This window comes from Salvelinus alpinus, chromosome 1 (assembly GCF_045679555.1).
Source record: "Salvelinus alpinus chromosome 1, SLU_Salpinus.1, whole genome shotgun sequence".
In the NCBI taxonomy this organism is placed as follows: Eukaryota; Metazoa; Chordata; class Actinopteri; order Salmoniformes; family Salmonidae; genus Salvelinus; species Salvelinus alpinus.
This window is the reverse complement of record NC_092086.1, coordinates 81,860,542-81,874,463: the sequence shown is the minus strand read 5'-3', so window position 1 is coordinate 81,874,463 and position 13,922 is coordinate 81,860,542. Positions and strand designations below refer to the sequence as shown.

The following is a 13,922-nucleotide window of genomic DNA, read 5'->3' as shown; positions in this document are numbered from 1 at the left end:
CCAAAGCAGCCAGAATAATTACAGAGAGCAACGTGAAATACATAAATACTCATCATAATACATTTATGAAAAATACATGGTGTACAGCAAATGAAAGATAAACATCTTGTGAATCCAGCCAATATTTCCGATTTTTTTAAGTGTTTTACAGCGAAAACACAATATATATTTCTATTAGCTCACTACAATAGCCAAACACACAATGCCATTTACTCCCCGCCAAAATAGCTTTCACAAAACTGACAAAATAGAGATAAAATTAATCACTAACGTTGAACAACTTCATCAGATGACAGTCTTATAACATCATGTTATACAATACATTTATGTTTTGTTCGAAAATGTGCATATTTAGAGCTGCAAATCGTGGTTATACATTGTGAATACGTAGCAACAATTCACCAAAATCTCCGGAGATATTTTGGACAGTCACCTAATCTAATCAAAGAACTCATCATAAACTTTACTAAAAAATACATGTTGTACAGCAAATGAAAGATACACTGGTTCTTAATGCAACCGCTGTGTTAGATTTTTAAAAATAACTTTACTACAACATACAAAATGCATTATTGTGAGACAGCGCTCACCTATTCTCCGCCGAGTTGGAGTCAACATATTACACAGAAATACGAAATAACATCATAAATTGTGTCTTACTTTTGCTGAGCGTCCATCAGAATGTTGTGCAAGGAGTCCTATTTCCAGAATAAATCGTTGTTTGGTTTTAGAATGTCCATTTCTTCTGTCGAATTAGCAACTTTGGCTAGCATTGTAGCGCGAACATGCCCATCATCTCTTGGCGCAAAGAACGGAAAATTCCAAAAGTCCCAATAAACGTTGAATAAACTGATCAAACTCGGTTGAAAAATCCTACTTTATGATGTTTTTCTCATATGTATCAAATAAAATCAGAGCCGGAGCAATTCGCCGTGTATACCTAACGCTTTTCAGAAGACAATGTCGAGGTCCCCAGCGCACCGTCGAAAACAAACAAAATACCGGACCTGCCACTCCAAAAGCTCTTATTCGGCCTCAGATCAAGCTAGACACCCCATTCAACCTTCTACTGCCTGTTGACATCTAGTGGAAGGTGTATGAAGTGCATACATATCGATAAATAAAAGCCAGTTGAATAGGCAGGCCCTGAAACAGAGCCTCGTTTTCAGATTTTTCACTTCCTGTATGGAAGTTTGATGCCAAATGAGTTCTATTTTACTCACAGATATAATTCAAACAGTTTTAGAAACTTCAGAGTGTTTTCTATCCAATAGTAATAATAATATGCATATTGTATGATCTAGAACATAGTGCGAGGCCTTTTAATTTGGGCACGATTTTTTCCAAAGTGAAAAACAGCGCCCACCTATTCACAAGAAGTTTTTAACAAACTCTTATTTACAATGATGGCCTACCCCGGCCAAACCCTAACCCGGACGACGCTGGGCCAATTGTGCGCCGCCCTATGGGATTCCCAATCACGGCCGGTTGTGATACAGCTTGGAATCGAACCAGGGTCTGTAGTGACGTCTCTCGCACTGAGATGCAGTGCCTTAGACCGCTGCGCCACTCGGGAGACCCGAGTGCCTGCTAAAAAGGTTTTCGCCTGTGTTGCAGACGGCTATATTGGTCTGCTAATATAGGACTATTAAAGGCCCAGTGCACTACTTTTGTTTAAAAAATGTATTTACATTTTTTTTTATATAAATATATACAGTACCATTCAAAAGTTTGGACACATCGTGAAGACATCAAAACTATGAAATAACACATATGGAATCATGTAGTAATCAAAAAAAGGTTAAACAAATTGAAAGATATTTTAGATTTTAGATTCTTCAAAGTAGCCACCTTTTGCCTTGATGACAGCTTTGCACACTCTTGGCATTCTCTCAACCAGCTTCATGAGGAATGTTTTTCCGGCAGTCTTGAAGGAGTTCCCACATATGCTGAGCACTTGTTGGCTGCTTTTCCTTCATTCTGCGGTCCAACTCATCCCAAACCATCTCAATTGGGTTGAGGTTGGGTGATTGTGGAGGCCAGGTCATCTGATGCAGCACTCCTTCACTCTCCTTCTTGGTCAAATAGCCCTTACACAGCCTGGAGGTGTGTTTTGGGTCATTGTCCTGTTGAAAAACAAATGGTAGTCCCAGTAAGCGCAAACCAGATGGGATATCACTGCAGAATGCTGTGGTAGCCATGCTGGTTAAGTGTGCCTTGAATTCTAAATAAAGCACAGACAGTGTCACCAGCAAAGCACCATCACACCTCCTCCTCCATGCTTCACGTTGGGAACCACACATGCGGAGGTCATCCGTTCACCTACTCTGCGTCTCACAAAGACACGGTGGTTGGAACCAAAAATCTCAAATTTTGACTCATCAGACTTCCACATGTCTAATGTCCATTGCTTGTGTTTCTTGGCCCAAGCAAGTCTCTTCTTCTTCTGGTGTCCTTTAGTTATGGTTTCTTTGCAGCAATTCGACCATGAAGGCCTGATTCATGCAGTCTCTTCTGAACAGTTGATGTTGAGATGTGTCTGTTACTTAAACTCTGTGAAGCATTTATTTGGGCTGCAATCTGAGGTGCAGTAATCTCTGCAGCAGAGGTAACTTTGGGTCTTCCTTTCCTGTGGCGGTCCTCGTGAGAGCCAGTTTCATCATAGTGCTTGATGGTTTTTGCGACTCAACTTGATTTGTTTAACACTTTTTTGGTTACTACATGATTCTGTATGTGTTATATCCTTTTTTTGATGTCTTCACATTATTCTACAATGTAGAAAATAGTAAAATAAAGAAAAAAACCTTGAATGAGTAGGTGTGTCCAAACCTTTGACTGGGACTGTATATTAATACTTAAAAAAAAAAAAAAAATTCTGTGGGTGCTAGCACCCTTACTTTCCGCGGCTATGGCTATATTCACACTGTATCTGTAAGCTGTTGGCTAAGGCGCATATGCCAGTATCAGAGTGGGCAGATTCGCTATATAATGCAATTTGTTTTTGTGACAAAACCATCAGTAGGGTTGAAAATGCGATGGAAACCCATTTAACTTATATTGTTTTATCCTGTACATGGGAATTTACTGCAATTTGTTTGTTGGTGTGCACTACCTCATCACGCACAACCATTTATCCGCAACAAGTACATTTGATGGAAACAAATCTCTGGTGGGAAAGTGTGCATATTGTTTTTATGAGGATTTTAGAATATTCACATTAAAATCTGTCGCCAATTGGATAGAAACCTAGCAACTGACCTCCATACAAAAATTCCTCACTTCGTGTGCTTATTTTCCTGGACAGATTTTGGGCAGAGTTAAACCTTTCGCTTCACCTCTTCCTCTAATAAAATCAAATGTTATTTGTCACATGCTTTGTAAACAACAGGAGTAGACTAACAGTGAAATGCTTATGTACCCGCCCTTCCCAACAATGCAGAGAGAAAGAAAAGATAAATAATCTAAAAGTAAAACACGTAACAAAAGTAATAAATAAATACACAATGCGTAACGATAACTTGACACAGCTCAGACACCGATGCACGCATACCCCACAAGACATGCCACCAGAGGTCTATTAACAGTCCCCAAGTCCAGAACAGACTATGAGAGGCCCAAAGTACAACATAGAGCCAAGCCTACATGGAACTCTATTCCACATCAAGTAACTCACACAAGCAGTAAAATTTGTTTTAAAAAACAGATACAAATACACCTTATGGAACAGCGAGGACTGTCTTGATTTTTGCTGGACCCCAGGAAGAGTAGTTGCTGCCTTTGCAGCATCTAATGGGGATCGATAATAAATACAATACAGTACAATGTGATAAGTCAAAAAAGTTAAATAGTCAACCAAATAGCTACCCGGGCTAACTATGTAGCAGTCTTATGGCTTGGGGTAGAAGCTGTTCAGGGTCCTGTTGTTCCTGACTTGGTGCAGCAGGACCGCTTGCCATGTCAACAGAGAGAACTAGAACTTGGCGGGGGGGGGGGGGGGGTCTCTGTATGAACTCACCAACCTCAAACACCATTGTTGATCTTATTTTGTGTTCCAGTTTGGCCTTGCAACGAGGGTACAGTTTTTTCCCAATGAGTTTACAACAATATAAACCTTGACACTCAATGTGGATGTGGACTGAGTTTTATTGTCTATTTTGAATATAAATAGAGCAACTAATTACCAGAGCCATATTATGTAGGCCTATAGCTCTGCTAATTTCTTTAGTTCAAGCCAGACTTCTTCCCAATACCCACAATGCAGATGATGTAAAGAGTTGTCAGTCCAGTGTGAAACACTTTTTCCAACACTGATATCGCTGGTCTCTAGACTGTGTAACTTCCATTGTGCTTGCATTTCTCCCAGACACACAACTGTAACAAAATCAACATGCTGATTCAGACTGTCATTTTCAGTGTGAAAATGCCTACCCTCCAAAGAAAAAAAAGGACACCTAAAAAATCAGTAGCATCTCAAGGGAAATAAGCTTTGATTCTGAGCGAGTCACTCTGTATTCTGAGCATCTGTGGACTACACACTGCTGTGGCTGGCCTTTGGCTGTGCGTCACACACTGGTCATATTACCTCTGGTCTGATTATGGATTGTGAACAAATGAGTGAAACATCAGGCACCGCATACGTTTATACCGGACATTTTATTGAAATAATAGATACAGTGCCACCTTGACGACGAGGAGTGATGCAGTATCAATAGGTTAGCTTGAGGAGAAGCAAAAAAAATTGGACATTTCAGTTTTCATATTACTTCTTACTACAGCCGTTCTGTAGGCCTATTCCTGGTTGCTGGGCTTATAAGTACATTAAATATTTTTTCTCAAACAAGTTCTGGATGGGAAAGCTACACCCAAATACACCTGTATAACATCTTGCTTGGGATACATGCAGTCAAATTCTGGGCAAAGATAAGTCCATCCCCTGTAGCCGAGTGTTTTGAGAATGAGGAAAACAGACAGCAAAGATTTTTTGGGGAGCAATGGACACCGCTTCCATGCAGGTTTACAGGCACATCAGCATGTGGCAACAATACAATTAGAAAGCTGAAGTCACAAACACAATTGGTACCCTTCAGACTGCACTTTACATTGGCTTCAATAAAATAATTAATAAAATGATCAACAATGTTTGAGCTCAACTACCAGAGGTCTAGCAAGCATGGTTAGTCATAGATATGGCATATTAAAATCACATCAGTTTGTATACATTTATTAATACAACTTCCACGAGGACTTGGTACATAACTGGAATATAGCGCCAACGTTTTTCTGTTATGGAATACAAGCACACTAATTCTGGGTTACAAGGTAGTAATATAATAACCATCTTTCATTAGTCGTACAGAACTTTAGGTCTACAAACTACACCACGTCACTGCACAGTATAATCATAGAGGGGGGACCCTGGTCATTAGGTGGCCTGCAAGCACTACATAGCCTCCATGTTTAGGATAAAGCAATGCCAGGGACGTGATTTTAACTGCAGAACACCACAAACACGTACACTAGGCATGTCATTGATGACAGTATGGGGTTGTTATCTACTATGAAAATAGCAACTGATATTGACCCTGGCTTTGGGTTTGACCCAAGGTTTAGGGTTTAGTTTTGTTTGGAGGAACAGCTGCAAATGAAATATCAATAACAATCTTACATATAAAGAATAACGCATAATATCTCATTGGAATCAACATAAGATGATTACAGTATAACAGAATGGACAACTCATGCCACACTCACAATTGGCATAATAATTAATACTGCAACACAAAATCAGCAAAGGGGCATGGATTATTGGAAATCTAGGAATGACTATAACTGTGTTTGATGGCTGCTGCAGGTCGAGCAATCAGAAAAGCGTTGAGAAGCTTGAAATTATCAGCTACCTGCAAGTATCAATAAAAAATAACAATGGCACAGACTGGAGCAAACAAGTAATAATAGCCATCATAAATAGTGGTCAGCATAGTGGTTACTAAAATGAGTAGAGAATGACATCCACTAATGCATTAAAATCATGGCAGCCTGACAATTTCATGTTCCCTGTTCCTGCTCTTGCCTCTCACTACTGCCATCTTGGCCCAGAATGGTACTTGTTGAATCATGGAGACATACTGTAGCAACTGGTTCAACTGGAAACGTCAGCCCCAGTAAGGCCTGGAAGATGGCACCAAATCGAGTATCTCTTGTGGAACGGTTGGGAAAGTAGGAAAAGTACCACGGAAGCAGAACAAGCATAAAAAATAGACACAAAACATATATGATATTACACTTTCCAATATTGGCAATACAGTACAAAGAGGTGGGACCGATGGCTTAGTGAATATGAAAGATTTCTTCTTCTTTTTGGAGAGCTTCACCATCAACCACGTTTTACGACATTAAGACATTTAGTTTAGGATGGACTGGGGATGTCATATTCTCCCATGGAGGTAAAGATGGTGGAGAGGAATGAGGGGAAGGAATAATACATGACTAAAACGCTAACAGCTGCTGTTTGTTCTTGGGGCGAGATGTGGAGTGGAGGGTGGTGAGTGGACGGAAGGTTCAGTTCTTCAGGACTGAGTCGTACACCTGGTAGACATACTGGGTCACCTCAGGAGCCCGGCACTTCAAGGACAGCTGGAAGAGAGGATAGGCAAAACTATTGATTCAGGTTACATTTCAGCTCAATAAGTCTGAGAACATTTCACCTTCTCTACTGCACAACAGTTGAATTTCTTTTCGCCACTCTTTTCATTCTAACAATTATTGTGAACACCATAATATATGATAGCGTTATTGAGTATCCCTACAAAGCATATTATATTCAATTCATCCATCTCAGTATTATACATTTTCCTTATACATTTAACAACAGCATTGATCAGTTTCTATTCACAGTGGGGTCGTTCCATTTGATTTCAATCACTTTTTGACCCACCCCTTTTGATTTGAACAAACCATTCTATACATACACTATACAGTGGCTTGCGAAAGTATTCACCACCCTTGGCATTTTTCCTATTTTGTTGCCTCACAACCTGGAATTAAAATAGATTTTTGGGGGGTTTGTATCATTTGATTTACATAAACATAAGACGATGCAAAATAAGAAATAAGACAAAAAAACAGAACTTGAGCGTGCATAACTATTCACCCCACCAAAGTCAATACTTTGTAGAGCCACCTTTTGCAGCAATTACAGCTGTAAGTCTCTTGGGGTATGTCTCTATAAGCTTGGCACATCTAGCCACTGGGATTTTTGCCCATGCTTCAAGACAAAACTGCTCCAGCTCCTTCAAGTTGGATGGGTTCCGCTGGTGTACAGCAATCTTTAAGTCATAACACAGGTTCTAAATTGGATTGAGGTCTAGGCTTTGACTAGGCCATTCCAAGACATTTAAATGTTTCCCCTTAAACCACTCGAGTGTTGCTTTAACAGTATGCTTAGGGTCATTGTCCTGCTGGAAGGTGAACCTTCGTTCACAGGTTTCCCTCAAGAATTTCCCTGTATTTAGCGCCATCCATCATTCCTTAAAATTCTGACCAGTTTCCCAGTCCCTGCCGATGAAAAACATCCCTACAGCATGATGCTGTTACCACCATGCTTCACTGTGGGGATGGTGTTCTCAGGGTGATGAGAGGTGTTGGGTTTGCGCCAGACATAGCGTTTTCCTTGATGGCTAAAAAGCTCAATTTTAGTCTCATCTGACCAGAGTACCTTCTTCCATCTGTTTGGGGAGTCTCCCACATGCCTTTTGGCGAACACCAAACATGTTTGCTTATTTTTTCTTTAAGCAATGGCTTTTTTCTGGCCACTCTTCTGTAAAGCCCAGCTCTGTGGAATATATGGCTTAAAGTGTCCTATGGACAAATACTCCAATCTCCGCTGTGGAGCTTTGCAGCTCCTTTAGGGTTATCTATGGTCTCTTTTTTGCCTCTCTGATTAATGCCCTCCTTGCCTGGCCTGTGAGTTTTGGTGGGCGGCCCTCTTTTGGCAGGTTTGTTGTGGTGCCATATTCTTTCCATGTTTTAATAATAGATTTAATGGTGCTCCGTGGGATGTTCAAAGTTTCGGATATTGTTTTATAACCCAACCCTGATCTGTACTTCTCCACAACTTTGTCCCTGACCTGTTTGTAGAGCTCCTTGGTCTTCATGATGCCGCTTACTCAGTGGTTCCCCTTGCTAAGTGCTGTTGCAGATTCTGGGGCCTTTAAGAACAGGTGTACAATATACTAAGAACATGTGACAGATCATGTAACACTTAAATAAAGTCCACCTGTGTGCAATCTAACTAATTATGTGACTTCTGAAGGTAATTGGTTGCACCAGATCTTATTTAGGGGCTTCATTGCAAAGGGGGTGAATACATATGCACGCACCACTTTTCCGTTTTTAATTTTTTTGATTGTTTTTTAAAACATTTTTATTTTATTTATTTCACTTCACCAATTTGGACTATTTTGTGTATGTCCATTACATAAAATCCATTTAAATTACAGGTTGTATTGCAACAAAATAGGAAAAACAGCAAGTGGGATGAATACACAAGGCACTGTATATACAAAAGTATGTGGACAGTGCTTCAAAATAGTGGATTCGGGTATTTCAGCCACACCCGTTGCTGACAGGTGTATAAAATCGAGCACACAGCCATGCAATTTACATAGACAAACATTGGCAGTAGAATGGCCCGTACTGAAAAGCTCAGGGACTTTCAACGTGGCACTGTCATAGGATGCCACCTTTCCAACGAGTCAGTGCGCCATATTTCTGCCCTGCTAGAGCTGCTTTGGTCAACTGTAAGTGCTGTTATTGTGAAGTGGAAAAGTCTAGTAGCAACAACGGCTCAGCCATGAAGTGGTAGGCCACACAAGCTCACAGAATGGGACTGCTGAAGCGCGTAGCGTGTAAAAATCGTCTGCAACACTCACTACCAAAATCCAAAACTGCCTCTGGAAGCAACAGCACAAGAACTGTTCGTCGGGAGATGTTCCTAATGTTTGGTACACTGTGTGCATTCCCATTTAATTGTACATGTGCCCCTCCCCGCACAAAAACTATATTGAGATAATCACATCAAAGACAGTACAGTATGAAGATGGGCAGAAACTTGCTTCTCCAATAGAAATCCCTGATCATGCTTGTAGGCGATGTTATGGTGACGTTGGCTAGCTAAGCTCATACGCCGAAAAGCGTCATCGGGTTTAACGGTCGTCTCGCGCCAAACGGAGCTTGTGCAGGCTGTAAAATCAAAAGGCACTCCTTCGAAATAAAGTTGTTTTTGACAAAAAATGAAAACATGTCAGTTTGTCACTTTCACGAGGTTGGAGTAATAACACGTTCAACTACTTAACCTGTTGAGGACAAGGGGGTGCTGTTTTCACTTTTGGAGAAAATCGTATGATATTTAAACGGCCTCGTACTCAATTCTTGCTCGTACAATATGCATATTATTATTACTATTGGATAGAAAACAGTCTCTAGTTTCTAAAAGCGTTTGAATTATTTCTCTAAGTGAAACAGAACTCTTTTTACAGACATTTTCCTATCCGGAAGTGAGATTTCCAAATGCGAAGTCTCTCTTTAAGACCTTGTCTATAAAAGGGCATGTCACTTATGACTGTAGAAACACGTCATACACCTTCCCCTGGGTGTCATGCGGAAGTGAGAGCAGAAATGAGTTGATTATCTCGTTCAGGGGTTGTATACAACCTCTTGGAGTGAGAAGTGCGCACTTTTTTTTTTTTGGAAGGCGCGAAGTTGGATCTGGAGTAGCCTCTTGGAAAACCGTCGTTATAGGTGAATATGATCTCTGGCTTCGATTTTATTTGATACATGTCACAATATCATCCTAAAGTATGTTTTTTCAATATACTTTAATTATATTATTGAAATGTATTCTGGACTTTAGACGTGATGCGACGCAAGAATTTTGTCAAGACGGAGAGGTTAGCACAGCACGGCCAGTGTGCTTGCTAATTCAAGAGGGAAATCGTTCGTTCTGGTTCCAAATAAAGACGGTTCTGAACAAAGGACCCCTTGGAGAACATTCTGATGGAAGATCAACAAAGATAAGGACCCAATTTGGGATACTATTTCATATATCTGTCGAACTGTGCTATCGCTAGCGTTTGACTAGAATCAATGCTGCTGTGTGTTAGCTATTGTAGTAAGCTAATATAACGATATATTGTGTTTTCGCTGTAAAACACTTCAAAAATCGGAAATATTGGCTGTATTCGCAAGATATTTGTCTTTCATTAGCTATCCACCATATATTTTTCTGAAATGTTTTATGATGAGTAATTAGGTAGTTGACGTTGGTGTCTGTATTTACTCTGGCTACTCCCATGCGATTTCTGACTGTAGCTATGATGGTAGCTATGATGGTAGCAGTAATGTAAAACTGATTTATAGCTAAAATATGCACATTTTTCCGAACAAAACATAGATTTATTGTGTAACATGTTATAGGACTGTCATCTGAGGTAGTTTTTTCTAGGTTATTTAGGTTGGTTCTAGGTTAGTTAGGTTGGCTTGTGCATGCTACCTGCATGCTACCGTTGCTGTGAAAAACTGTCTGTCTGTCTTTTGTATTTGGTGGTGAGCTAACATAAATATATGTGGTGTTTTCGCTGTTAAACATTTAAAAAATCGGAAATATTGGCTCTATTCACAAGATCTTTGTCTTTCATTTGCTATCCACCATATATTTTTCTGAAATGTTTTATGATGTGTAATTAGGTAGTTGACGTTGGTGTCTGTATTTACTCTGGCTACTACCGTGCGATTTCTGACTGTAGCTATGATGGTAGCAGTAATGTAAAACTGATTTATAGCTAAAATATGCACATTTTTCGAACAAAACATAGATTTATTGTGTAACATGTTATAGGACTGTCATCTGAGGTAGTTTTTTCTAGGTTATTTAGGTTGGTTCTAGGTTAGTTAGGTTGGCTTGTGCATGCTACCTGCATGCTACCGTTGCTGTGAAAAACTGTCTGTCTGTCTTTTGTATTTGGTGGTGAGCTAACATAAATATATGTGGTGTTTTCGCTGTTAAACATTTTAAAAATCGGAAATATTGGCTCTATTCACAAGATCTTTGTCTTTCATTTGCTATCCACCATATATTTTTCTGAAATGTTTTATGATGTGTAATTAGGTAGTTGACGTTGGTGTCTGTATTTACTCTGGCTACTACCGTGCGATTTCTGACTGTAGCTATGATGGTAGCAGTAATGTAAAACTGATTTATAGCTAAAATATGCACATTTTTCCAACAAAACATAGATTTATTGTGTAACATGTTATAGGACTGTCATCTGAGGTAGTTTTTTCTAGGTTATTTAGGTTGGTCCTAGGTTAGTTAGGTTGGCTTGTGCATGCTACCTGCATGCTACCATTGCTGTGAAAAACTGTCTGTCTGTCTTTTGTATTTGGTGGTGAGCTAACATAAATATATGTGGTGTTTTCTCTGTAAAACATTTTAAAAATCGGACATGTTGGCTGAATTCACAAGATGTTTATCTTTCAAATGCTGTATTGGACTTGTTAATGTGTGAAAGTTAAATATTTCAATTATTATTTTTTTATTTTATTTGCCGCTCTTCCTTTTCAGTGGAATGTGGGAGGAGTTCCGCTGGCCTAGACAGGTTAAGACACTGACTCGAATCTAGGTCGTGTCTTTAGATTTAGAGAAAACTAACAACTAAGGAAGAATTTGGCACTTCTCAAACCCCAGCCTGGTCTGCTTGGTCAGTTTCCGCAAGTCTCGCGATGTTGCACCTCTGGGTTAAGAAACTCTGTGGTCATCTGGTATGTTTGTTTACAAAGAGCACATGGATCAAACCTGATATGACGATCCACTCTTGAGCAGCACAAGAGAGGTGATCAAGGTACACTTGAAATGTACTACTAATGTTAACTAGTTAACATATTAGATACTTAGCTGGCAATCTAAGATGTGCCAAAAACATTTTCTCCAGCTCAGGGCTCCAGGTATGCATTTGGCTTGCTAACTATAGTGTTAGGTGGCTAGTTTGCAATATCAAGCTTCTTGGTTACAGCAGAGACAACCAATCCCCTTCTGGATCAAGTGTGAGTAGCCTTTTGAGATTTGTAGAAGTTGTATAACTTTATTAGCTGGGATATCTGCCCTTGCATTTAGTTTATGTTCGCTTGTGCTTTTAGCATTTAGTTAGCGTCTGCTATGGGAATTCCCTAGTACTTTGTTAGCATGTCTTGTTTAAAAATAAAAATACAGTTAGGAAATAAATAGAAATAGCGCCCCTTGTACAGTAATAGCATATACTGGTATTGTACAGGAACGGTATGAAGGTATGGAAATGTTAGGGTGGGACGGTATCCACATGTAAAATAAGGCCTGAGCTATTACATACTGTATTCAAAAATGTCCCCAAAAAATCTGAGTTTATGCATTTTTAGATAATTGACATTGTTAAATGTTAAGAATGTTTTTTTATATTTTTTACGAGAAATTATCAAATCAATTGACAACCCTGTTTGTAAGCTTTTACAATTATATCAAATTCAACTGTTTAGGGTGGTAGGGTGGGGTTTGCAAAATCGGTCAACTGTGAGCACCTGTATCTTCTAAATGTTTTGTCATTCAGGTCCAAAAAGTAATTTTCTGACCACGTCTAGCATGGGCAAATATGTATGGTAAGTTTCTTTCAAATCAAAATGGTATTGGTCAAAAAGTGATTGAAATCAAATGGAATGACCCAGTGGCCTAATTAGGTCTCAGACTAATAAAAAAATCTCAACACCACTACTCACTTCTCCTTTTTTTGTCTTCCACAGTCTCACTTTCTATCAAATCACATTTCAGCTCTTAACCAACAATGCAGTTCAAGAAAAAGCATTAAGAAAATATTTACTAAATAAGTAAAAAATAAAATAAAAACAACAAAAAATAACAATAATGAGGCTATATACAGGGGGTACCGGTACCGAGTCAATGTGCGGGGGTACATCCATACGACCGCTTTAAAAACACTACAACATTAATGCATACTAGCATGTAGACGTACACTCAGTGACCAGTTTATTAGATATCAAATCAAATGTATTTATATAGCCCTTCTTACATCAGCTGATATATCAAAGTGCTGTACAGAAACCCAGCCTAAACCAGCCCACCCCAAACAGCAAGCAATGCAGGTGTAGAAGCACGGTGGCTAGGAAAAAAATCCCTAGAAAGGCCAAAACCTGGGAAGAAACCTAGAGAGGAACCAGGCTATGACGGGTGGCCAGTCCTCTTCTGGCTGTGCCGGGTGGAGATTATAACAGAACATGGCCAAGATGTTCAAATGTTCATAAATGACCAGCATGGTCAAATAATAATAATCACAGTAGTTGTCGAGGGTGCAACAAGTCAGCACCTCAGGAGTAAATGTCAATTGGCTTTTCTTGGCCATTCATTGGGAGTGTCTCTACCGCTACTGCTGTCTCTAGAGAGTTGAAAACAGCAGGTCTGGGACAGGTAGCACGTCCGGTGAACAGGTCAGGGTTCCATAGCCGCAGGCAGAACAGTTGAAACTGGAGCAGCAGCACGGCCAGGTGGACAGGGGACAGCAAGGAGTCATCATGCCAGGCAGTCCTGAGGCATGGTCCTAGGGCTCAGGTCCTCTTTAGAGACTTTTTCACGAAAAGGGTTCACGCCTACGGACAGTGGTCATGTGGATGTGGCTTGCTATATAAAGCAGGCAGACAGGCATCGAGGCATTCAGTTACTGTTCGATTGAACGTTAGGAATGGGCAAAACGAGTGACCTAAGCGAATTTGAGCGTAGTATGATCGTCAGTGCCAGGCGCAGAAACAGCCGGCCTCCTGGGCATTTCATGCACAACACTTTTCATGCGACAAACAAAAAACATGCAGTAGGGGGCAGTCCTGTG

At 40.0% G+C, this 13,922-nt stretch overlaps 1 protein-coding gene across 2 annotated transcripts in view; it reads right to left on the bottom strand.

Moving 5' to 3' along the window:
- Positions 1 to 4,634: 4,634 nt before the first annotated feature.
- Positions 4,635 to 13,922, bottom strand: part of LOC139531859 (AP-2 complex subunit beta) — a 66,954-nt gene continuing 57,666 nt past the window's right edge. For both annotated transcript variants that reach the window (XM_071328778.1, XM_071328784.1), the window contains one exon: positions 4,635 to 6,633. In XM_071328778.1, coding sequence (XP_071184879.1) covers positions 6,559 to 6,633 — 75 coding nt within the window. In that variant the 3' untranslated portion in view covers positions 4,635 to 6,558. The remainder of the gene's footprint in view (positions 6,634 to 13,922) is intronic.